At 50.3% G+C, this 22,231-nt stretch overlaps 3 protein-coding genes across 5 annotated transcripts in view; 2 read left to right on the top strand and 1 right to left on the bottom strand.

The window, feature by feature from the left end:
* The window catches only part of Sp7 (Sp7 transcription factor), an 11,338-nt gene extending 7,554 nt beyond the window's left edge, over nucleotides 1-3,784 (top strand). Inside the window, exon 2 of one of the 2 annotated variants that reach the window (XM_013032473.1) lies at nucleotides 2,479-3,784. In XM_013032473.1, the coding sequence (XP_012887927.1) occupies nucleotides 2,479-3,741 (1,263 nt within the window). In that variant the 3' untranslated portion in view covers nucleotides 3,742-3,784. The remainder of the gene's footprint in view (nucleotides 1-2,478) is intronic. The other variant, XM_013032474.1, reaches the window with a different exon arrangement.
* A 5,801-nt stretch (nucleotides 3,785-9,585) lies between these two features.
* On the top strand, nucleotides 9,586-20,652 carry Aaas (achalasia, adrenocortical insufficiency, alacrimia). Its single transcript, XM_013032443.1, has 16 exons — nucleotides 9,586-9,862; nucleotides 10,829-10,956; nucleotides 12,711-12,766; nucleotides 12,995-13,086; nucleotides 13,255-13,301; nucleotides 13,552-13,650; nucleotides 14,586-14,729; nucleotides 18,083-18,203; nucleotides 18,499-18,623; nucleotides 18,768-18,828; nucleotides 18,977-19,067; nucleotides 19,456-19,549; nucleotides 19,621-19,688; nucleotides 20,011-20,092; nucleotides 20,176-20,260; nucleotides 20,396-20,652. The coding sequence occupies exons 1-16, from the start codon at nucleotides 9,740-9,742 to the stop codon at nucleotides 20,615-20,617; spliced, it is 1,638 nt and encodes a 545-aa protein (XP_012887897.1). The 5' UTR covers nucleotides 9,586-9,739; the 3' UTR covers nucleotides 20,618-20,652.
* A 218-nt stretch (nucleotides 20,653-20,870) lies between these two features.
* LOC105997897 (chromosome unknown open reading frame, human C12orf10) overlaps nucleotides 20,871-22,231 on the bottom strand; it is a 9,434-nt gene continuing 8,073 nt past the window's right edge. Inside the window, exons 4-7 of one of the 2 annotated variants that reach the window (XM_013032448.1) lie at nucleotides 21,709-21,861; nucleotides 21,479-21,601; nucleotides 21,196-21,377; nucleotides 20,871-21,084 (exon numbers count right to left, since the gene is read on the bottom strand). In XM_013032448.1, coding sequence (XP_012887902.1) covers nucleotides 20,883-21,084; nucleotides 21,196-21,377; nucleotides 21,479-21,601; nucleotides 21,709-21,861 — 660 coding nt within the window. In that variant the 3' untranslated portion in view covers nucleotides 20,871-20,882. Of the gene's footprint in view, nucleotides 21,085-21,195; nucleotides 21,378-21,478; nucleotides 21,611-21,708; nucleotides 21,862-22,231 lie in introns of both variants that reach the window. The other variant, XM_013032447.1, reaches the window with a different exon arrangement.

Here is a 22,231-nt window from a genome sequence, read left to right as displayed (position 1 = left end):
TGAAGGAGGCTGAGATCGGAGAATCGTGGTTCAAAGCCAGCCTGGGCCAGAAAGTCCATGAGACTCTTATCTCCAATAAACCACCAGAAAACTGGAAGTGACGCTGTGGCTCAAGTGGTAGAGTGCTAGCATTGAGCTGAAGAGCTGAGGGACAGTGTCCAGGCCCAGCATTCAAGCCCCTTGACTGACAAAACAAACAAACAAAATCCGGAAATGTCTCTGTGGCTCAAAGTGGTAGAGAGCTAGCCTTGAGCAAAAGAGTTCAGGGGCAGTGCTCAGGCCCTGCGTTCAAGCCCCACAATTGACAACAACAACAACAAAAAGCCAGCCACATGTTAGGGACTAAGGAATGGAGAGGTATGGCTGAGAGCTAGTATCTTAGCCACCCCAATTCCTTGTTTTGGAGGGTCCTGAGGACTTTGGGCTCTTTCTTTTGCCAAAAGGGGTAACAGCTAGCACCAAAAAGCAGGAGGTGCCCACAGCCTGCTTGAAAGACATTCTTGCTTTAGCCACAGTCCTGGCTTGGCCGCAACCCTGTTCCCTGTCAATGTCCCAGTGTGTCTGCCATTACTTCCTCTTGTTTGCCAGCCCATGTCTCAATCAAGAGATTTCTTACCAGGGACATGTGGACTCGACCTCAGGGAGATCAGACTACTGCCTTAGGAGCTGAAGCAGAGACAGGAAGTAGAATATGGGGTGGAGGGAAAAGCCAGGAAAATAAAGAATGGGGGCAGATAGACTGTCCCCTAATACTGCTCTTTCTCTCAAAGCTGCCCTTCTCTCTCCTCCACTCTTTTCCTTTCTCCTTCCCTCTCCCTTTCCCCCTTTCCCCCTTTCCCTACCTCTTTTTCCTTTTTTTTTTTTTGTGCCAGTCCTGGGGCTTGAACTCAAGGCTTGGGTGCCATCCCTGAACTTTTTTTTGCTTAAGGCTTGTACTCTACCACTTGAGCCACAGTTCCACTTCTGGCTTTTGGGTGATTAATTGGAGATAAGAGTCTCATGGACTTTCCTGTCTGGGCTGGCTTTGAAACATGATCCTCAGATCTCAGCCTCCTGAGTGGCTAGGATTATAAATCAGGGTCAATGGCCCCTAGCTGCAAAGTTTTTTTTTTGTGTTTTTTTTTTTTTTTTAGGTCCAGTCTTGGGCCTGAACTCTGGGCCTGGGGGCTGTCCCTCAGCTCTTCAGCTGAAGGCTAGCGCTCTACCACTTGAGCTACAGCGCCACTTCTGGCTTTTTTATTTTTGCTTATGTGGTGCTGAGGGATCGAATCCAGGGCCTCAGGCATGCAAGGCAAGTGCTCTACCACTGAGCCACCTTCCCAGCCCCCCCCAGCTGCAAAGTTTTAAGCTTAGGACCTTGTACTTGCAACGGGAGCATTATACCCTTTTGACCCATACTCTCAATTCTCTCAATTCCTAGGCTCAAACAATCTTCCAGGTTTGCCTTCAGAGTAGCTGAGATTATAGAATGTTGCTATTCTTTGAATGCCATCTTGTCTCTCTGAATCCTTGAACATCATGACTTTTGTCTTTTTTTGCTTCAAACCTACATTTGCAGATCACAGCCCTATTTTTTTTTTCTCATACTATGGCTTGAACTCAGGGCCTTATACTCCTTTGGCTTGCTTACTCTTCCTTGGCTGATACCCTACCACTTGAGCCACATTTTCAGTCTGGCATTTTGCTGGTTAATTGGAGATGAAGTCTCACAGATAGAATACCCAGGCTAGCCAAAACTATAGTCTAGATCTCAGCCTCCAGAGTAGCTAGGATTACAAATGTGAGCCACTGGTACCCAGCTGATTGGTCACCTCACACAGATAATTCTTCTCATAACCATTTAGACTCTCCTGGCCCCTGGAGACCTTTACATACCCCTAGCAATTCCACAGCTACCTGGCTTCCTGCCTTCTCTGCTGGAGTACTGGGCTTGGCCTTCTGCTCCTCTTTTTACAACTCCATCTTTCTTTCTTTCTTCCTTCATTTCTGTCTTTCTCTTTCTTTCTTTCTTTCTTTCTTTCTTTCTTTCTTGCTTGCTTGCTTGCTTGCTTGCTTGCTTTCTTTCTTGCTTGCTTGCTTTCTTTCTCTCTTTCTTTCTATTTTTGGTGCCGCCATTGGGGCTTGAACTGAGGGCCTTGAACTGTTGTTTAGCTTTTTCACTCAAGGCTGGCACTCTACCACTGGAGCCACACCTCCACTTCTGGTTTTTGCAGATTAACTGAAGATAAGTCTCTTGATTTGTCTGCCCTGGCTGGCTTCAAACTTGGATCCTCAGATCAAAGCCTCCTGAGTAGCTAGAAGAACAGACTCCATCTTCCCTCTTCCCTGATGCTAGACCTGACTGTTCTGTTTTCCTTCTAGTTTCCTGTCTGCTTCATCTCTTCCCTGACCTTTCTGCTCTACTCTTCACATCTCTAGATCTCAGCCAGTAAATTTTCCTTCATTCTCCCCCTTAGCAGTGCTTCCCTGTCTCCGCAGGAGGAAGCCCACTATGGCTCCAGTCCCCTGGCCATGCTGACGGCAGCGTGCAGCAAATTTGGTGGCTCCAGCCCTCTGCGGGACTCGACGACACTGGGAAAAGCAGGCACCAAGAAGCCATACTCTGACCTTTCAGCCCCCAAAACCATGGGGGATGCCTACCCAGCCCCCTTTTCAAGCACCAATGGGCTTCTGTCACCTGCGGGCAGTCCTCCAGCACCGACCTCGGGCTATGCCAATGACTATCCACCCTTTTCTCATTCATTCCCTGGACCCACAGGCACCCAGGACCCTGGGCTACTAGTACCCAAGGGGCACAGCTCTTCTGACTGCCTGCCCAGTGTCTACACCTCTCTGGACATGGCACACCCTTATGGCTCCTGGTACAAGGCGGGCATCCATGCAGGCATCTCACCAGGTCCAGGCAACACTCCTACTCCGTGGTGGGACATGCACCCTGGGAGCAACTGGTTAGGTGGTGGGCAGGGCCAGGGTGATGGGCTGCAAGGGACACTGCCCACAGGCCCGGCTCAGCCTCCACTGAACCCTCAGCTGCCCACCTACCCATCTGACTTTGCCCCCCTTAATCCAGCCCCCTACCCAGCACCCCACCTCCTCCAACCAGGGCCCCAGCATGTCTTGCCCCAAGATGTCTATAAACCCAAGGCAGTTGGCAATAGTGGGCAGCTGGAGGGGAATGGTGGTGCTAAACCCCCCCGTGGCACAGGCACAGGGGGCAGCGGTGGATATGGGGGCAGTGGGGCAGGGCGCTCCTCCTGCGACTGCCCCAATTGCCAGGAGCTAGAGCGGCTGGGGGCAGCAGCAGCCGGGCTGCGAAAGAAGCCCATCCACAGCTGCCACATCCCTGGCTGTGGCAAGGTGTACGGCAAGGCCTCACATCTGAAGGCCCATTTGCGCTGGCACACGGGCGAGAGGCCTTTTGTCTGCAACTGGCTTTTCTGCGGCAAGAGGTTTACCCGTTCTGATGAGCTGGAGCGCCATGTGCGCACTCACACCCGGGAGAAGAAGTTCACCTGCCTGCTCTGCTCCAAGCGCTTCACCAGAAGTGACCACCTGAGCAAGCACCAGCGTACCCATGGGGAACCAGGCCCGGGGCCCCCTGCCAGTGGCCCCAAGGAGCTTGGAGAGGGCCGAAGTGTGGAAGAAGAGGCCAGTCAGACACCCCGACCTTCTGCTTCACCAGCACCCCAAGAGAAAGCCCCTGGAGGCAGCCCTGAGCAGAGCAACCTGCTGGAGATCTGAGATGGGGGGGGGTGGAGGGGAGGGAGGGCTCCATCCCCCAGGGCTGCTTTTCCAGCCCCTCTAGGCCCTGTGGACCCCTGCTTGCCCTTCATTCGCTTTCTCATGCATGCTGTCCTGAAGAGACTCTCTCTGTCTCTCCCCTGGCCATTTTGGGTCTGACTCTCTCCTGCATGTCTCTTCAGCTCATCTCTGCCCTTTGCCAAGAACCTGGCTTTTGGCCTAACTCACATCTCAGGCCCTCACCTGCACCCTCCTTTCCTAAGCTCTTTCTTGGCTTCTGTTCCATAGCTTCTTTTCTCCACCTTTTGCCACACCAGTTCCTTCCAACTTCCTTTTATCAGGCACCCAACACTGTTTCTCCCTCTCTAAGTCCTTAACATACATCCTTTTTCTTTTTCTTCTTCAAGCTCATTTTACCGTTTGCCCTCAGTTTCCAAAGGGAAAGTTGTCTTCTCAGCTTTTTACTTCACTGCTTTCCATTCTCCCCCAACTCCCCCCCAAACACCTTTTTACAAACATAATGATGATAATTTATTGCCCCCTGGTGGCCTCTTCATTAGGGATCAAAGTTAGGGGGGAGGCTGGGGGTTCTAGTAACCTGGCTAGGAGCAGGGTGCCAAAAGGGGGGCAGACCAATGGGATCTGATCCCAACAATGGGGGAATCAGACCCCAGGGTCAGGGAGGCTGCCCCCAGGCCTGTAGAATTAATCCCTATGTACCAGGAAGTAATGAATAGTAATAATAATTATATTTATCTAAGTTATGATGACGGGTCAGGAAGAGTGAGCTGGGGAGGGAAGGGGAATCCATTTCTGCTGAGGAAATTGTAGCCAAATGCATAGACAAAATGATAGTGGAGATCTTGTTCAGAGACTTTCTATCACCAGGATCTCAGTTGGGGGTGGGGTGGGGAGGGTTCTCTCAATGGAGTTTTTACAAACAGGGTTGGTTAGCTAGACCTCTGTTTATAGAGTTGATGTGGAGATCTCGATGAGGAGATCCTTAATATCCCCAGCTCCAGCCAGAAGCTGTGAAAACTCAAGTCCTATAGAGGGGAGGACTGGAATGTACCCCTAGCTTCCTTGACTCCAGAGCAGATTCTTCCACTGCTCCTCTTCTCAGACACCATGACCTCGTGGGGGTGAATCCCTGTTCCCATCATTATGGAGAGCTTGCAACTGTCACCTTAAACGTGCTCTTTAGGGAAGCCCACCTAACAGGAGGACATTGGTTTGGAGGTGCCCCTCCTGAAGAATGGATTGAGAAGGCTTTCTCTGGGATCAGAGTCCAATAAATCAAGTATTTATTGAGTGCAAAGCACTGTGCTAGGCCTGGTGCCTAGAAGCCATTGAGAAAGAATTCATAGACCTAGGAGGACAGAGGTCCCCCGAAGCTGATTTGGGGGTACATTCACAAGCCCCACCCCAACCTGGAACTTCCGACTCCATCTCCAGTGACTTTTAAAGCCGCTTTGTGCCTTTGAATGCCTTTCCTGAGACTTTGGATCCTCTTTTTCAGTCCCCTGCTCCTTCCAGGTCCCAAGTTAAAGGGTAAAGCTGGTGGAGCTTGGGAAGAGGGTTGACATTGTGGAAGGGAAGGAATCGTCCCCTTGTGGAGTCTCTCTCTCTCTCTCTCTTTCTCAACCTCTCTTTCTTTTTTTTATTTAATAAATAAAGTTGGATTTGAAATTGTGTCCTGGTGAGAAAAGGGGAAGAGGAAGGGTGAAGGCCAGGAGACACTCCTTTGGCAAAGCTGGGACTCCTGTATAGGTCATATGGTATTGTGGATGGTGGCATTCTATGCTTAGCTGTCAAATGCTTTGTTGAGCACGCTTTCCAGCGGAACTGAGTCTTTAACCGGTTGGGAAGGCCCAGTGGCTTCTTCCAGAGACCCTTTCTCAAGTCTATGTCCAGGGCATTGACCCAGCCCGTGGCTGGGTACTGGACGGACTAGTATGCAGCCCTAGCACAGCTCCAGTGCAGACCCTGGCTGGCACACAACCAGGCCCCCTACCCCAGGCCTGCAATCAGTTGAGTCTGCCTTCTGCAGTTAGAGAAGGAACAAAAGCCACTCTGTGGCAGCTATCCCCAAGCCACAATAGGGCTTTGTGCCGCCTAGATTCCCCCCACACCCCAAGGGCTCCCTCACTGGGCTGGAGGGGGTGCTGGGGCGCTCCGCGGTTCTGGGCCTGACGCGATGGCGCCCTCTGCAGGGCGTGCACGGGCACGAGGGCGGAGGGGGCTGCGCGTGCCCAGCAGCGGGCACGTGGAGGCCCGGGCCCGTCCCACCCCCAGGTGCGCAATCGCCTGTCCCCGTGGCGGGGCGCGCAGCTTCAAAGGCGCTTTGAAGACATCCGCGTTCCCAGGGCGGCTTTAGTGGGCTGGGGACCGCGGCGGAAGGGACCCGGGAAAGGGGCGGGGGAGGGAAGCGCGGGGAGTAGAGGGGGGGACGCTTTGCAGAAGAGGAAGGGATCTGAGACCCGAGGAGGCCTGGAGGGGACCCCAGCCCTCTCCCCACAGACACCCCGCTCGGGAGGGCTGGTTCTCGGGACCCCCCAGGGTTTGGCCCTCCGGCCTCCCGGCCTCCGCCTGTCCGGTGCCAGCTCCAGCCCGCCGCCGCAGCCCCGCGGTCCTCCCCTCCCCGGCCCCTCGGCCCCCTTTCATCTTCCCTTAGACTCCGCTTGGGGTTTTGCTGGTTTCTGGGGAGATAAAAACCGCCTCAAATAGCGCGCGGCGCACAGCCAGGACAAACAGGGCAGGGCGGGCCATGTGCGCCTCGGTTACGGTCCCCGGCCGCGGGCGCCGGGCCTCGGCGGGCGCGCTCCAGGCACCCCTGCCCCGGCCGTGGCTCCCGAGTGGCTTTCAGAAGCAGCTTCCGCGAGGCCTCGGTTTCCCCGTCCAAGGTCGTAAAGGAAGGACAGTGGTGCTGCCCGCTAAATCGGCCGAGCCCCTGGGGGACGGCGGGTCCCGATCGTGATGTCGCGCCCCATGGAGAAGTGTGGGGGAGAGCGTGCCAACGGTGAAAAACCACCCAAGGAAAGTTAAGTAAGAGCCAGGCGCTGGTGGCTCACGCCTGTCATCCTAGCTACTCTGGAGGCTGAGATCTGAGCATCGTGGTTCAAAGCCAGCCCGGGCAGGGAAGTCCCAGAGACTCCTATCTTCAATAAATTACTTAGGAAAAGCTGGAAGTGGCCCTGTGGCTCTTAGTGGTAGAGCGCTAGCCTGGAACAAAAGAAGCTCAGGGACAGTGCCCAGGCCCTGAGTTCAAGCTCCAGGCAGGATGGGCAAAAGAAAAGAAAAAAAGTTTAAATAAGCACTATAGGGGACAGTACTTGGGACAGACGTAACTTGGGTGATGGTGAAATAGGGCTGTTCCTTCTCCCCAGTGCACATGTTGGGGTTAGGTACAAAGCAGATCCCTTGCTCATAATTATAACCTGTCCCTCTCTGTGAAAACCGGGGCTTCCTCAAAGAGGTCAAGTTGTATATGGGAGTGATTTCTTGGAGTTACTGGGTTGTATGGTGTTAAGATAGCAATAAAGTAAAAATCTGGCTGGGTGCCTATAGTCCTAGCTACTTAGGAGGATGAGATACTATGATCCTGGTTGGAAGCCAGCCCAGGCAAAAAAAGTCCATGAGACTTATTTCTAATTAACTATCAAAAAAAGCTGGAAGTGGAGCTGTGGCTCTAGTGGTACAGCACTAGCCTTGCACAAAAAAAAGTTCAAGGAGCTGAGCACTGGTGGCTCACGTCTGTAATCCTAGCTACTCAGGAGGCTGAGATCTGAGGATCGTGGTTCAAAGCCAGCCCAGGCAAGAGAGACCGTGAGACTCCTATCTCCAATAAAGCACCAGAAAAACCGGAAGTGGTGCTGTAGCTCAAGTGGTAGAGCGCTTGCCTTGAGCTGAAGAGCTAAGGGACAGCGCCCAGGCCCAGAGTTCAAGCCCCACGACCGACCAAAAAAAAAAAAAAAAAAAGTTCAAGGACAGTGTCCAGAACCTGAGTTGAAGCCTCAGGATCAGTACCACCGCCAACAACAACAAAAATAAAACAGAAAAATAAAATTTTGCTAGTGGGTCCTCAACACTCTCCATTAATCTGTCAGTGCCAATGACTCCTTTTTTTTCCCCCCTTTAACCTGTCTCAGAGAGAGCTTACTCAAACAGGTTCCTCAAACTACCACCAATTTATACCTTATGTCCATTAAGCTTGCTATCATTTCCCAGGTGACAGTGGATTAATTGAGCAACTGAATCTGGTTAGTGGGAGTGATTAGAGCCTGGGTGTTTAAATGTGGTCTGTAGCCCTAGTTGTACACATCTGTAAATCCCAGCATTTGGGAAGAGGCAGGATTTGGATTTACATATGTAGCCCAGACTATCTCATAAACCAAATCAAAACCCAGGTGATTCTAGAAATCATCTCTAGAAGTATCACAAATATATCTAGAGTTATGCTTTACTTTTAGATGCATCCCAATCCAGTCAAGTTGACAATCCAGATTAGCTACTGTAGCTCCTACTACCACTTCGGACTGCAGTTCTACTGCTATTTTATTTTTATTTTTGTAATTAGAATGAGATCAACCTCTTTCTCCTCAATCTTTTTACAGAGCTGCGGATTGAATTCAGGGCCTTGTCTATGTTACACAAATCCTCTATCATGATCAACTTCCTCAGTTTTATTTCTTGGAGCAGGAGTTCACTTTATAGCCTAGGGTGGCTTTGAACTTTGAATCTTCTTGCCTCAGCTTGCAAGTGTTGAGATTATAGATGTGTCTCAATACACCTAGCATTCTCTTTGTCTGTGTCCAGGGCCTTGTATATGCTAGGTTGCTAGGCATGCCTCTTATCAACTTGAGCCATGACCCCAGCCCTAGATTTTGGGGGGGGGCAGGTCATCGGGCTTGAACTCTGGGCCTGGGCGCTGTCCCTCAGCTCTTCAGCTCAGGGCAAGAGCTCTAACATTTGAGCCACAGAGTCACTTCTGGGTTCCTGGTTAATTGGAGATAAGAGTCTCATGGACTTCCTTGCCGGGGCTGGCTTTGAACCGTGATCCTCAGATCTCAAGCCTCCTGAGTAGCTAGGATTACAGGTGTGAGCCACCTGGTGCCCGGCTTTTTTTTTTTTTTTTGGGGGGGGGGGAATCAGGGTCTTACCATGTAGGCCTACATAGCCCAGATAGCCTGGAACTTGCGATGTAGCTCAGGCTGTCTCAAACTCCAGAAGAGCCTCCTTTAATGCTGGGATTACAGACATGCACCAAAGCCTTCAGAATATCTGATTTAGCTCCAATCTTTGCTCTATTTTGCTTGATCTCTAGTTCAACAGTGCATCTAATGGGGTGGTTTTAAGTATAATAAAAGTGCCCAAATTATAGTACTATGCACAAATGTTGCTGTTTTCCACTTCCCCCGTTAAGACACGGAGACCGCTATGGGCCCTAGGTTCGGGGAGGAGAGACACAGTGTCTCCCAAGGTCTCTCCTGATTTTCCTCCTTCACGTTGAGCCTTTCCTTAAACTTTCCAGCCAGCTGCTGGTGAAAGCTCTATATTTTCCTCTAGTCTGTCCACGGATTTGGGAGAGCTTAATTAGGTACTTCTCTAAACGTGGCCTATTTTGAGCTTCCTCAGAGCTGAGTGAGTGGGAGGCCGTTTTGAGGATTCAGAGTTAGGGAAAACAGTAGTATCACAGGAAACAGGAACAAAACAAAACTTGTTCTGGCCCTTAATCAAAGGTTGGGCCTGTAGTAGTGTGCGCGCTGCGTCCTCCCGTCCGCCAGGAGGCGCTCGAGAAAGTCCCGGAAGCCTGTCCCGGGGTCACGCGCACAGCCTTTCTGCAGCTTACTCTCTTTGGTACTTCCGTTGAGCTTCGCGTCGTCATTGGTCCCATGCGGCTACCCGTCGGCATACGAATCTAGCCCGGGAACTAAGAATCGGAGGAACGCGGACATCGTTCGGCAGCTTGCCGGCTCCAGACGTCCTCGGGGCTGGCAAGATGTGCTCCCTGGGGTTGTTTCCCCCGCCGCCGCCTCGGGGTCAAGTCACCTTATACGAGCACAATAACGAATTGGTGACCGGCAGTAGCTACGAGAGCCCGCCTCCCGACTTCCGGGGCCAGGTGGTCGGGGCGAGGGGGAGGGGCCGGGGGGAAGTGGGGACGGGGCCGCCGGGCCGCCGGGGCCGGGCTGCGCTTGGGCGGGAGATTAGAAGTACTGAAATGTATTTTATGTCGGTAGTGGCTTGTAAGGGATCCCAGTGATAGGTGAGGCGTACATAAACTGAAGTAGGGCGTGTGCGTACTCAGCGATTACAAATTGGCGACCGAATCTGGGGCAACTGGGAAGGCAAGGGCCTGATTTATCAGCAGAGTTCCTGAAGAAAATAAAAGGGAAGGGGCTGGGAAGGTGGCTCAGCGGTAGAGTGCTGGCCTAGCATGCTTGAAGCCCTGGGTTCGATTCCTCAGTACCACATACACAGAAAAAGCCAGAAGTGATGCTGTGTGGCTCAAGTGGTAGAGTGCTAGCCTGGAGCAAAAAGAAGTTCAGGGACAGCGCCCAGGCCCTGAGTCCAAGCCCCAGGACTGGCCAAATAAAAACAGGAAACTGACTTTTATTTTACTTTTTTTTTGTCCGGTCGTGGGGCCTTGAACTCTGGGCCTGGGCACTGTCCCTCAGCTCTTCAGCTCAAGGCTAGCACTCTACCACTTGAGCCACAGTGCCACTTCCCGCTTTTTTTTTCTGTTTATGTGGCGCTGCAGAATGGGTCCCAGGGCCTCATGCATGCAAGGCAAGCACTCTACCACTGAACCACCTTCCCAGCCCCAGGAAACTGACATTTATTATTTGTTATTATATAAAAAGGAGGCTTTAAGTATTTTCTAAAATGAATCCTTTGGAAAACTTGAGAGATTTGCAGATAAAGAAGGGAAGACTTGTTTGTTTCTCACAGTTTTTACCCTTGTGAAAATGCAAAATAGATCTCTGGAAACTCATGCTTTTCCTAGGCATGGGCTGGAGATGAAAGGAAGTTCAGCAAAGTTCTAGGAAAGAAACTGACTCACTATCACACTGACTCACTTTTATAGTGGATCAATCTTCCTGTCCTACACCTGACCAAGGATCCCTTAAAGACCCCTGGAAGGCTGGACCATGGTACAAGAACTGCATTCATTCATCACCGGGAGCAAGTGTGGAAGAGATGCATCAGCATTTGGTGAGGGATACATAACAGAGGGTTTCTTGGGCCATGGTCTACAGATCTACCATTCTTCTGCCTTGAGCTGCTCTTTGGCTATTTTATTCATGTTCAGTTTCTGTGACCACTATCTATTACAAATCGTATCAAATTATCAGTCCTTGGTATTGAATTCAAGGCCTAGAAACACATGTTCTGTTTCATGGCTAATGAGTTATCTTGCTTTCTGGTTTGATTATGTGAAACTGCTTCCTGTGCTCACTTCATGTCATTACTTTTGAGCTTTCTCAGAAGTTTAGTAAGGTTAGGTATCTGTATTGATTATTATATACATATGTAAGTTTGGAGCCACATTTACCTGGTTTCATTTTTTGGTTGTGCTTTTTTTCACTTGTTTGGCCATGGGCAAGTTATTTAATACTGTATGCCTCAGATTCATCTGTAAAATGAAACCTATCTTACAAGATTGTAGTGGTAATTAAATGAGTTAATAGATGTAAAGCACTTAGAGAACAAAGCCTGGCATTTAATTCCTTCACAGGTTAGATTTCTTTATTGTCATCATTATTGCCATTGTCCTGCAGGAAATATTCTTGGAAATGAAGTTGGCAGCATCAAGCATTATGTTCGTTTGTTATTTTGTGGATTGTTACCTACTAGTTTCCATCAAAATTGTACACAATTGTACCTTGTCTTACTCCTATAATCTTAGCTGAGACCTGGAGGAGTGTGTGGTTCAAAGCCAGCCCAGATGAAAATCAGAGACTCCATTTCCAATTAACCAGCAGAAAGCTCTATGATTCAAATGGTAGAGCACCAGCCATTAGCTAGCAAGCCAAACAAGAGCTCAAAACCCTGAGATCAATTCCCAGTACAAGAAGAAAAAAGAGGGCTGGGAAGGTGGCTCAGTGGTAGAGTGCTTACCTTGCATGCCTGAGGCCCTGGGTTCGATTCCTCAGCACCACATAAGCAAAAAGCAAAAAGCAGGAAGTGGCGCTATGGCTCAAGTGGTATAGTGCTAGCCTTGAGCTGAAGAGCTGAGGGACAGCGCCCAGGCCCAGAGTTCAAGCCCATGACTGGAACCAAAAAAAAAAAAGAAGAAAAAAGAAAGAAAATTGTACATGTAGTATGGTTCTACCAACAGTGTGTGCATATCTGATTCCCAATAGCTGTATTATCAGTCCTTGGTATTTCATATTACAGTACAGTTTATTTGTATTTTATGGGAATGAAATTGAACATTAGTTCACTGAGCCATTAATTCCCAGGCTATTTTCTGCCTCCTCCTCTGGCTGCTGCCTTTTGGCCTTTATGGTGGCTCCTCTTCCCTTAAATGTTGGTATTCCTGGGACTGGACTTCCAGCTGATGCACCAGACCTGGGTATATACTACTTTGCCAAATACCTCCTGCTGTGATACCCCACAAACTACACATAGCCTGTTCAAATCCAATCTCTCTCTCTTTTTTTAATTTTTGGTCAGTCATGGGGATTGAACTCTGGGCCTGGGTGCTGTCCCTCAGCAATTCAGCTCAAAGCTAGCACTCTGTCACTTGAGCCACAGCGCTACTTCTGGCTTTTTCTGCTTATGTGGTACAGAGGAATCTAACCCAAGGCCTCATGTGTGCAAGGCAAACACTCTACCACTGAGCCACCTTCCCAGCCCCATGTCGTGTGTTTTTAATAATACATATTTATTGAATGAATGAAAGAGACTTGTAGGAAACATTAAGAGGATCAGATTAGTCTAACTCAGTTTCCCCTCCTTCCTAGGCGTGATGTGGGCCTCTTTGGGGTGCTGAATGAAATTGCAAACTCAGAGGAAGAAGGTGAGTGCTCCAGCCTTCCCTAGGTTTGTGATTGGTGTCTCCTCTCCATCTTGCTCATCCTCTTTTCCTTTAGCTCAATCATTATTCTTCTCTTTTACCTACCCAAATAACCCAGTGGTGTCTAGATCCTTTGCTGGGTAGGACTTTGGGTAATCTTGTCCTCACCTATGAGTGCCCAGCAGGGGCCCCATGAATGTTTCAGTCAGAGCTGTTTGCTTAATCCCACAGTGTTTGAGTGGGTGAAGACAGCCTCCAGCTGGGCCCTAGCCCTTTGTCGATGGGCCTCCTCACTCCATGGCTCCCTCTTCCCCCACCTGTCTGTAAGTTTGGCTTCCCCTGGCCCCTTCCTAGGCATCACTCCCCTTCCCTGCTCCACCTCCTCCCTGCTTACCCTGCTTGGTCAGGACTGGGTGGGATGGTAGTAGTAGTTGGGAACAGGTGAATGAGCTCTTTGTCCAGAGTGTCTTCTATCTGCTGTGTTCTCATAGCTCCGGAGCGAAGATCTGATTGCTGAATTTGCCCAAGTTACAAATTGGTGAGTTCTGGGACTGGTGTGGATGAAGTGCTTTGTACTTCATTTGGGGAGAGGGAAGGCAAGGGAGAGATAACTCTGCCCACCACGTTCGTACTCCTTATCCCCTGCCTACCTTCCTTTTCCTACCCTTCCCAACCCCCCCAAAAAAAAAGTAGAGAAGAGCCATCTCCTTATGTGGAAGGGGATTTGAGCTTCTAGGCTGGAGAATGGGAGGTATAGCTTCTATCTCTGCTCACTCCTGCCCTGCCAGGTCCAGCTGCTGCTTGAGGGTATTTGCCTGGCACCCTCACACCAACAAGTTTGCAGTGGCCCTCCTGGATGACTCCATCCGTGTGTATAATGCCAACAGGTGTGTGGGTATATGTGATAACTTGGCCTGGGCCTGTCAATCTCCCCTCCCCTCCAGCACTGATGCTGAGGAAATCCTATAGTTCTGGTCCTAAGGCTAGCACCGGGACTCCCTCTAGAACTGGGGTTAGGGGAGCTCTATAATCAGGTGTGCCTTTTCTCTAGACCCAACTTTTTTTTTTTTTGGGTCTGGTCATGGGGCCTGAACTCTGGGCCTGGGCGCTGTCCCTCAGCTCTTCAGCTCAAGGCTAGTGCTCTGACACTTGAGCCACAGCGCCACTTCCGGCTTTTTTCTTTTTTCTTATGTGGTACTGAAGAATCAAACTCAGGGCCTCATGCATGCAAGGCAAGCGCTCTACCACTGAGCCACCTTCCCAGCCCCTCTAGACCCAACTTTTATTATTTGGTCCTGTAATATCCCATGTATCCCTGAGGCCTCCATGGATCACTCTGCTTCCTTTCCCTCCCCCACCCTCCTTTCCTTTCCTTCCGCCTCTCTTCCTCCTCCCCTCTCCCTCTTCTTGTCCCTCCCCTTCTTCTTTCTTTCTTTCTTTCTTTCTTTCTTTCTTTCTTTCTTTCTTTCTTTCTTTCTTTCTTTCTTTCTTTCTTTCTTTCTTTCTTTCTGCCGTAGGGCCTGAACTCTGGGCTTAGGCGCTGTCCCTCAGCTCTTCAGCTCAAGGCTAGTGCTCTACCACTTGAGCCACAGCGCCACTTCCGGCTTTTTTTTTCTTTTGGCTTATGTGGGGCTGAGGAATCGAACCCAGGGCCTCATGCATGCAAGGCAAGTGCTCTACCACTGAGCCACCTTCCCAGCCCTCCCTCCCCCTTGATAGGTTTGAGAATCCTTGGCCCCTAGATTAGCTGACTTCTTTGTGGTTTTGTCTTGATTATACTTGGGTCTTTCAGTCTAGTGTTCCTGCTTTGACCTCTCCTTAGCACGATTGTCCCTTCCTTGAAACACCGGCTACAGAGAAATGTGGCAGCTCTTGCTTGGAAGCCCCTCAGCGCCTCTGTCTTGGCTGTGGCCTGCCAGAGCTGTATTCTCATCTGGACCCTGGACCCTACCTCCCTGTCTACCCGGTGAGTCCTGGCAGCTTGTAGTAACTTGACCTGAGGGTGTGTCACACTAGGGTGTAGGTTTTCTTTTTTTTTTTTTAACTTTTTGGGTCTGGTCGTGGGCCCCGAACTCTGGGCCTGGGCACTGTCCCTCAGCTCTTCAGCTCAAGGCTAGCACTCCACCACTTGAGCCACAGCGCCACTTCTAGCTTTTTTCTTTTTGCTTATGTGGTGCTCAGGAATCAAACCCAGAGCCTCATGCATGCAAGACAAGTGCTCTACCACTGAGCCACCTTCCCAGCCCTAGAGTGTGGGTTTTGAGTGTGGGAGTTGTTCTTCGTCTTCTCAGCACTTCCCAGGGCTATAGGAGCAGACCTAAGGTCAGAGAGGGAAACTGACATGCTCTAATGTAAAGGTGGAACTAGGGACTTCTGGGGAGAATAGATCATGGAATCTTTTAGCATGGAATCTTGGATCCAAGTGTCCTCTTTCTAGGCCTAATCTTTATTTTATCCTCTGTTCTACAATATTCCGATATTCCTAAACCCTGGTTGGAAAAGCTTGTAGTGATGGAACCAAAGACTCTGTCTTCCAGAGCACTGTCAGGTTTAAAGGAAAGGGGAAGAGAATAAATACATACAAGACTGGAACATGGAGCTGGGAATGTGGCTTAGCGGTAGAGTGCTTGCTTAGCATGAGTGAAGCCTTGGGTTCGATTCCTCAGTACCACATAAGCAGAAAGAGGCAGAAGTGGTGCTGTGACTTAACTGGTAGAGTGCTAGCCTTGAGCAAAATGAGCTCAGGAACAGTGCCCAGGCCCTGAGTTCAAGCCCCAGGACTGGGGGTAAAAAAAAGACTGGAACAGTGTCAGAGCTAGTACTCTACCACTCTAGCCATAGCTCTACTTGTGGCTTTTTATGGTTAACTGGAGTTAAGAGTCTCATAGACTCCTTCCTGGGCTATCTTTGAACTACAACCCTCAGATCTCAGCCTCCTAAGAAGCTAGAATTACTGGTGTGAATCACCACCAGTGCCCACTTTTTTCTTTTCTTATTTTAGCACCAGTACTGTGATTTGAACTCTTTGTAGACCTCACACATCTTTTTCTTTTTGCTTAAGGCTGGCGCTTTACCACTTGACCCATACCCCTCACTTCTGGTTGTGTGCTGGTTGGTTGGAGGATAACAATCTTGAGGATTTGTCTCACAGGGCTGGCTTCTTTAAGCCATGGCTTTTTTGTTTTTTGTTGTTTTCTTTTTTTGCTTGGTCCTGGAGCTTGAACTACTGGGCCTGGGCACTGTCCCTGAGCTCTTCAGCTCAAGGTGAGTACTCTGCCTCTTGAGCCACAGGGCCACTTCTGGTTTTCTGGTGGGTTATCGGAGATAAGAATCTCATGGACTTTTTTGCCCACGCTGGCTTTGAACCATGATCTTCAGCCTCCTGAGTAGTTAGGATTACAGGCATGAGCCACTGGCTCCCAGCTGAGACAGATTCTTATATTTCAGGATAATAACAGCCCCTAGGTTTTTCTCTTTGTTGTTTGATTTTTAGGCATGGTCTTACTTTGTAGTCTAGGGTGGCTTTACAGCCTCATCCACCCAAGTGCTGGAATTACAGATGATGTAGTGAACCGCTTCACACTTTATATACAAAATAACCTTCAAGCAGGCAAAAAAACTAAATGTGAATATATAAGAAAAGAGTATTTCTTTTCGGAGCTGGGAAGGTGACTCAGTGGTAGAATGCTTGCCCCTTGCATGCGTGAGGTCCTGGGTTCGATTCCTCAGCACCACATCAGCAGAAAAAGCTGGAAGTGGCACTGTGGCTCAAGTGGTAGAGTGTTAGACTTGAACTGAAGAGCTGAGGGACAGCGCCCAGGCCCAGAGTTCAGGCCCCAGGACTGGCCAAAAAAAAAAAAAATATATTTCTAGTCTATTCAGGATGATAGAATTACTAAAATCAATGTTTAATTGTATCCAGTAAAAGCGAAGAAAATTGGAAGTTAAACATTGTTTAGACTATAGAATGATATAACTTCAGAAATATTTGTTGATTTATTTACTTATTTTGCCAGTCCTGGGGCTTCAACTGAGGGCCTGGGCACTGTCCATGAGCTTTTCTATTTTCCTAGTCATGGGACTTGAACTCTGGACCTGGGTGTTGTCCCTCCTCAGCTCTTCAGCTCAAGGCGAGCACTCTACCACTTGAGCCACGGTGCCACTTCTGGTTTTCTGGTGGTTAATTGGAGATAGGAGTCCCATAGACTTTCTTGCCCAGGCTGGCTTTGAACTGTGATCCTCAGATCTCAGCCTCCTGAGTAGCTAGGATTACAGGCGTGAGTCATCAGCACCTGGCTCCAATGTATTTATTTATTTTTTGGTCCGGTCCTGGGGCCTGAACTCTGGGCTGGGCGCTGTCCCTCAGCTCTTCAGCTCAAGGCTAGTGCTCTACCACTTGAGCCACAGCACCACTTCCGGCTTTCTTCTTTTTGCTCATGTGGTGCTGAGGAATCGAACCCAGGGCCTCATGCATGCAATGCAAGGCAAGCACTCTACCACTGAGCCACCTTCCTAGCTCTGTGCCCAGGTTTTTTTAACTTAAAGTATACAGAGCACATATAGATTCTTTATGATTTTACTTTTCTTTTTCTTTTTTGGCAATACTTGGGTTTGAACTCAGGGCCTTATGTTTGTTAGGCAGGTTCTCTACTTGCCATGCCTCCAGCCTACCATCTTTATAAGCAGCAGTATGAGTAAACCGAGGTGGGAGAGATACTGACAAGGAAAGGCCATTTCAGATCCCTTTTTTTTTTTTCCTTGGTTGTGGAGCCTGAACTCTGGGCCTGGGCTCTGTCCTTCAGCTCTTCAGCTGAAGGCTAGTGCTCTACTACTTAGGCCATAACACCACTTCCGGCTTTTTCTGCGTATGTGGTGCTGAGGAATTGAACCCAGGGCCTCATGCATGCAAGGCAAGCACTCTACCACTGAGCCACCTTCCCAGCCCCTAGATCCCATGTTTTGGGGAATGGTAGGAAACGTGGAGAAGAGGGAGTTGAAGCCTTGTGGTATACCATGGGTGATCTGGGATCATGGGTGTGGCATGACTCTTGCCAGTGCAGCCCCTTCTAGCATCACTGGTCAGGAGCTACAAGACTTCACCTTCCTTCTCTGTAGACTCCTGATCTCAATCACCTCCCAGTCAGGATTTCCTTCCTTCACTTGTTTCCATCTTTAACATATGTAATCCCTATGCCTTTTCCTCAACCTAGCTATGAACTCCGAGGGGCCATTGGGACTGGGAGGTTCTAACAGAAGCAAGGACAAGCAATCACGAGGCCATTCTTGCTGTCTTCTGACTCCTCCATTTCCCCTTGGCAGGCCTTCTTCTGGCTGTGCCCAAGTGTTGTCTCATCCTGGGCACACACCTGTCACCAGCTTGGCCTGGGCACCCAGTGGGGGAAGGCTGCTCTCCGCTTCCCCTGTGGATGCTGCTATCCTGGTGAGTCCATCTCTAGCTCTCTCACCACTTCAGCTCTTGAAAAGAGCTTTCTTCACGTTAGAAAGTATCATAGGGGAAAGAGGGGGATTATTTTCCATTCTTCAGCTTGCCAGGGGAAGAGCCTCACCACATGGGACTCCTCAGCTCCAAAAACGCCTATCGCTGTAAACCTAAGCCTGAATCCCTTTCCTGCCTTCTCCCCTTTCTGTTTTTTTATACGTTTAAGAAGGCAGCAGCTCACATGAGCAGATAGGTGCTTGAGTTTCTTGTCTCCCTCTCCTGTCCTCTCTCCTAGGTATGGGATATTTCGACAGAGATCTGTGTCCCCCTCCCATGGTTTCGAGGAGGTGGAGTTACCAACCTGCTCTGGTCCCCAGATGGCAGCAAAGTCTTAGCCACTACTCCTTCACCTGTCTTTCGGTGAGTGGGAGAAGGGTTAAGGGAGGGCAAGGACTGAGAGAAAGGCATTTTCTCCTGGGATCTGACACTAGGATTGCTGGGAGGTTGAACTACCTTTTGGAGCCTGGAAGCCCTCATCTGTCATTTGCCTATCTTTGGCTCAAGAGTCTGGGAGGCCCAGATGTGGACTTGTGAGAGATGGCCTACACTGTCAGGGCGCTGTCAGGTAAGAGGGCATGAATGATCCCAGAAGCTGGGGAGGTGATTTTAATGAGCCTCTGATCCCTAGGCCTGGCTCCCTACCTCCTTTACTTCTTTTCCCCTCCTGAAAGCTCATCTAGACCTCCCTTCTCCCTTGTGCTTCCTTCCCCTAGACTGGCTGCTGGAGCCCAGATGGAAACCGACTGCTGTTCACAGTATTAGGGGAGCCATTGATTTACTCTCTGTCATTCCCAGACCGTTGTGGTGAGTTAATGCATTAATTCAGAATGCAGGCCATCCGGGGGAGGCCGGAGGGAGGCAGTAACCTGTAGGTTGCTACTCAGCAATAAAGGAAAACATAAACTGAGAAGCTGGGCCTGGTGGCTCAAGCCTGTAATCCTAACTATTCAGAGGGCTAAAGGCAGAGATCTGAGGACCACAATTCAAAGCCAGCCTGAACAGGAAAATCCATGAGACTTAGCTCCAATGAACTACGCCCTCCCCCCGCCCCCCCCAAAAAAAGCCTGAAGTATAACACCAGGTTGAGTGCTAGCACACACTAAAGAACCTGAGACTTTGAGATGTAGCTGTGATGAGCTGGCAGGGGAGGAGAGCTGTTTCCCGTACCAAGAGCCTCTGTCCTTGTCCACAGGTGAGGGAAAAGGGCGTGTTGGAGGTGCAAAATCAGCAACGATTGTGGCAGATCTGTCTGAGACAACAATACAGACCCTAGATGGTGAGCAGAGGTGAGTTGAGTGTACTGGATTGGCAAGAGGGGTCGCACTGAGTGCCCCTGACCTCTTGTCCTCACCCACAGGCTTGGAGGAGAGGCCCATTCCATGGTCTGGGACCCCAGTGGGGAGCGCTTGGCTGTGCTCATGAAAGGTAAGAGGAGAGGAAGGGCTATTTTTGTTAACAAACAACTCAGCTTGAGGGCTGTCCCTCAGCTCTTCAACTCAAGGCTAGTGCTCTACCACTTGAACTACAGTGCCACTTTTCGGCTTATGTTGTGCTGAGGAATGGAACCCAGGGCCTCATACGTGCAAGGCAAGCACTCTACCACTGAACCACCTTCCCAGCCCAGGAAGGGCTCTTAGGCCACTCATCTTCCCATAATGGAGTGTGCTACGCCTGGCTGCTGTTTTCTGCCCCTGCCCTGGAGCTCTGCCTGGAGCCCCCTCCCCCACCCAAGGCCCGTTTCTTACAGGCAACCCACGGGTGCAGGATGGGAAACCAGTCATCCTCCTTTTTCGTACCCGAAACAGCCCTGTGTTTGAGCTTCTTCCCTGGTAAGTGTGGGTCCTGGCCTCCACCATCCCATACAAAACCAAATGACACCCGCTTTCTCTTATCCATTTCTCTCTTTGCCTAGTGGCATCATCCAGGGGGAGCCAGGAGCCCAGGCCCAGCTCATCACTTTCCATCCTTCCTTCAACAAAGGAGCCTTGCTCAGTGTGGTAAGTCTGCCTGGCTGCCCGGCTTTCGGGTGAGTTGGGGAAGCCCAGGGCCTTAGCTGCCGTGTGGTTCTGCCACGATGCCATGAGGGTACCTTTGGGCCCAGGCTCTGATACTTTTCTCTCTTCTCCCCACAGTGCTGGTCCACAGGCCGGATTGCCCACATCCCTCTCTACTTTGTCAATGCCCAGTTTCCACGGTTTAGCCCAGTGATTGGCCGGACCCAAGAGCCCCCAGCCGGAGGTGGAGGCTCTGTTCATGAGCTGCCACTCTTTACAGAGACATCCCCAACCTCTGCCCCTTGGGACTCTCTTCCGGGGCCATCTGGTCAGCCGTACTCCCCTCACCCTCACCTCTAATAAAAGTTTGTCTTCCATGTGATTCTGTTTTCCAAGGAGTTACACTGGGTATAGTGAGGGAAAAGGCATGGGACTTTGACGAGTTAAGATCCTGTTCTGTCATCTCTAAGCTATTTGTTATTTAGAAGAAAAAAGGCGAGAAATGGTCATGTAAATACTGAGGTAGGTCTCACCTCTAACATACGTTTTGTTGTCCCCACATCCGAGCACAGATGGTGGGGGGGCAATAATGGGACAGAGACCAGGCTAGTAGGAGATGGAGGTTTTATTGGCTTGGAGGATTTTCAGGAGGAGGCATAGTTGCTGTGCGCTGGGTCAGAGTAGCACGGGCCATGCTCAAGGCACCCTCTCGAGTGCGGTGACCACCAATGAAGCCACTGGCATGGACAAAGATGCATCCAGGGATCCCACTCACCTGGTCCAGAGCATCATCCCGAAGACCCCGCCATGGTTCTGGCAGAGGCAGCCTACAAGTGAGCGGAAAGAGAATTGGGAGCAAATGGAGGCCCGAGGAGCTGAGAGGAGAACAAATGAAACATCACGAAGGGGTGCACGATGGTTCCTGGGGCCTTACTTACCGGCTTTGGAAAGAGTGGGCCTCCTTGGGTACACACTGGACTCTCCACTGTCCATTCTGGTCAGTGTAGATAACAAAGGTGATAGCTACTGGTGGGGATAGCCCAGATTCCAGGTGGAATAGATGTTCTTTCCAGGGGCATCCGCCTTTTGCCAGCTCCACTATCTCCCCACTTGGGTCCACCTGAAAAGGAAGTAGGGTCTGGCTAGGTCTGGATAGAAGCAGCTGTCTACCAGCTGTCACTAATCCCAAAGCCACAATGTGTCCTCCTCCCAAGCCAATACCTGGAATCGTTGGGCCAGGGCCTCTTCCACCAAGGCCCGGGCAGGCAGCCAGCTGTGCTGGTAGAAATCTAGTCTCTGCAGGAACTCCTCTTGAACCAGGTCCATTGCGCGCTTGAAGCCTGCCTGAGAATGCTGGGAATCAGAACCTTGGTGCTGGCCCAAACTTTATAGTGTTCCTTCTGAGGATCTTACATACCACCTCAGGGTTCCTTCCCAGGGGCTCTCCATACCTCGGTGTCCTGGTTGGGCTGGTTCCAGGTGGGGTTAAGCCGAGCCACGCGGGCACTCAGAGTAGTGGTCAGAGTATATCGAGGCTCCCCCTCTTCCCATTGGGAGATTCCATTGTCCACAGCATCCACCTCCTCCACGAAGTTCTCATACATCTAAAGTAACAGCAAGGAAAGTGCTCTTGAGGAAAACTTACCGTTTGTGTAAATCTATCTAGGCTTATACCATGATCACACACTCAGCCTTGTGGGGATCTTGAGGCAACCAGACAAGGAGAGGGAGAAATGTAGAGTTCAGTGGCTTGTTCAAAGTCAGTGTTAGGAGTGGTAGGATTGAAATTCAGGTCACCTGACTTTTTTTTTTTTTTTTGGGTCTGGTCATGGGGCTTGAACTCTGGGCCTGGGTGCTGTCCCTCAGCTCTTCAGCTCAAGGCTAGCACTCTACCACTAGAGCCACAGCGCCACTTCTGGCTTTTTTCTTTTTGCTTATGTGGTGCTGAGGAATCAAACCCAGGGCCTTGTGCAT

Source organism: Dipodomys ordii, unplaced genomic scaffold (assembly GCF_000151885.1).
Source record: "Dipodomys ordii isolate 6190 unplaced genomic scaffold, Dord_2.0 Scaffold155, whole genome shotgun sequence".
Lineage (NCBI taxonomy): Eukaryota > Metazoa > Chordata > Mammalia > Rodentia > Heteromyidae > Dipodomys > Dipodomys ordii.
Note: the sequence above shows the minus strand (reverse complement) of the source record. Positions and strands in the feature narration are given on the sequence as shown.

Coding starts and splice junctions, on each gene's coding strand:
- Aaas (XM_013032443.1), top strand. CDS start 9,740: ATGTGCTCCCTGGGGTTGTTTCCCCCGCCGCCGCCTCGGGGTCAAGTC. Junction 10,957..12,710: donor AAGAGATGCATCAGCATTTG/GTGAGGGATACA, acceptor CCTCCTTCCTAG/GCGTGATGTGGGCCTCTTTG. Junction 18,829..18,976: donor CACTGTCAGGGCGCTGTCAG/GTAAGAGGGCAT, acceptor TCCTTCCCCTAG/ACTGGCTGCTGGAGCCCAGA.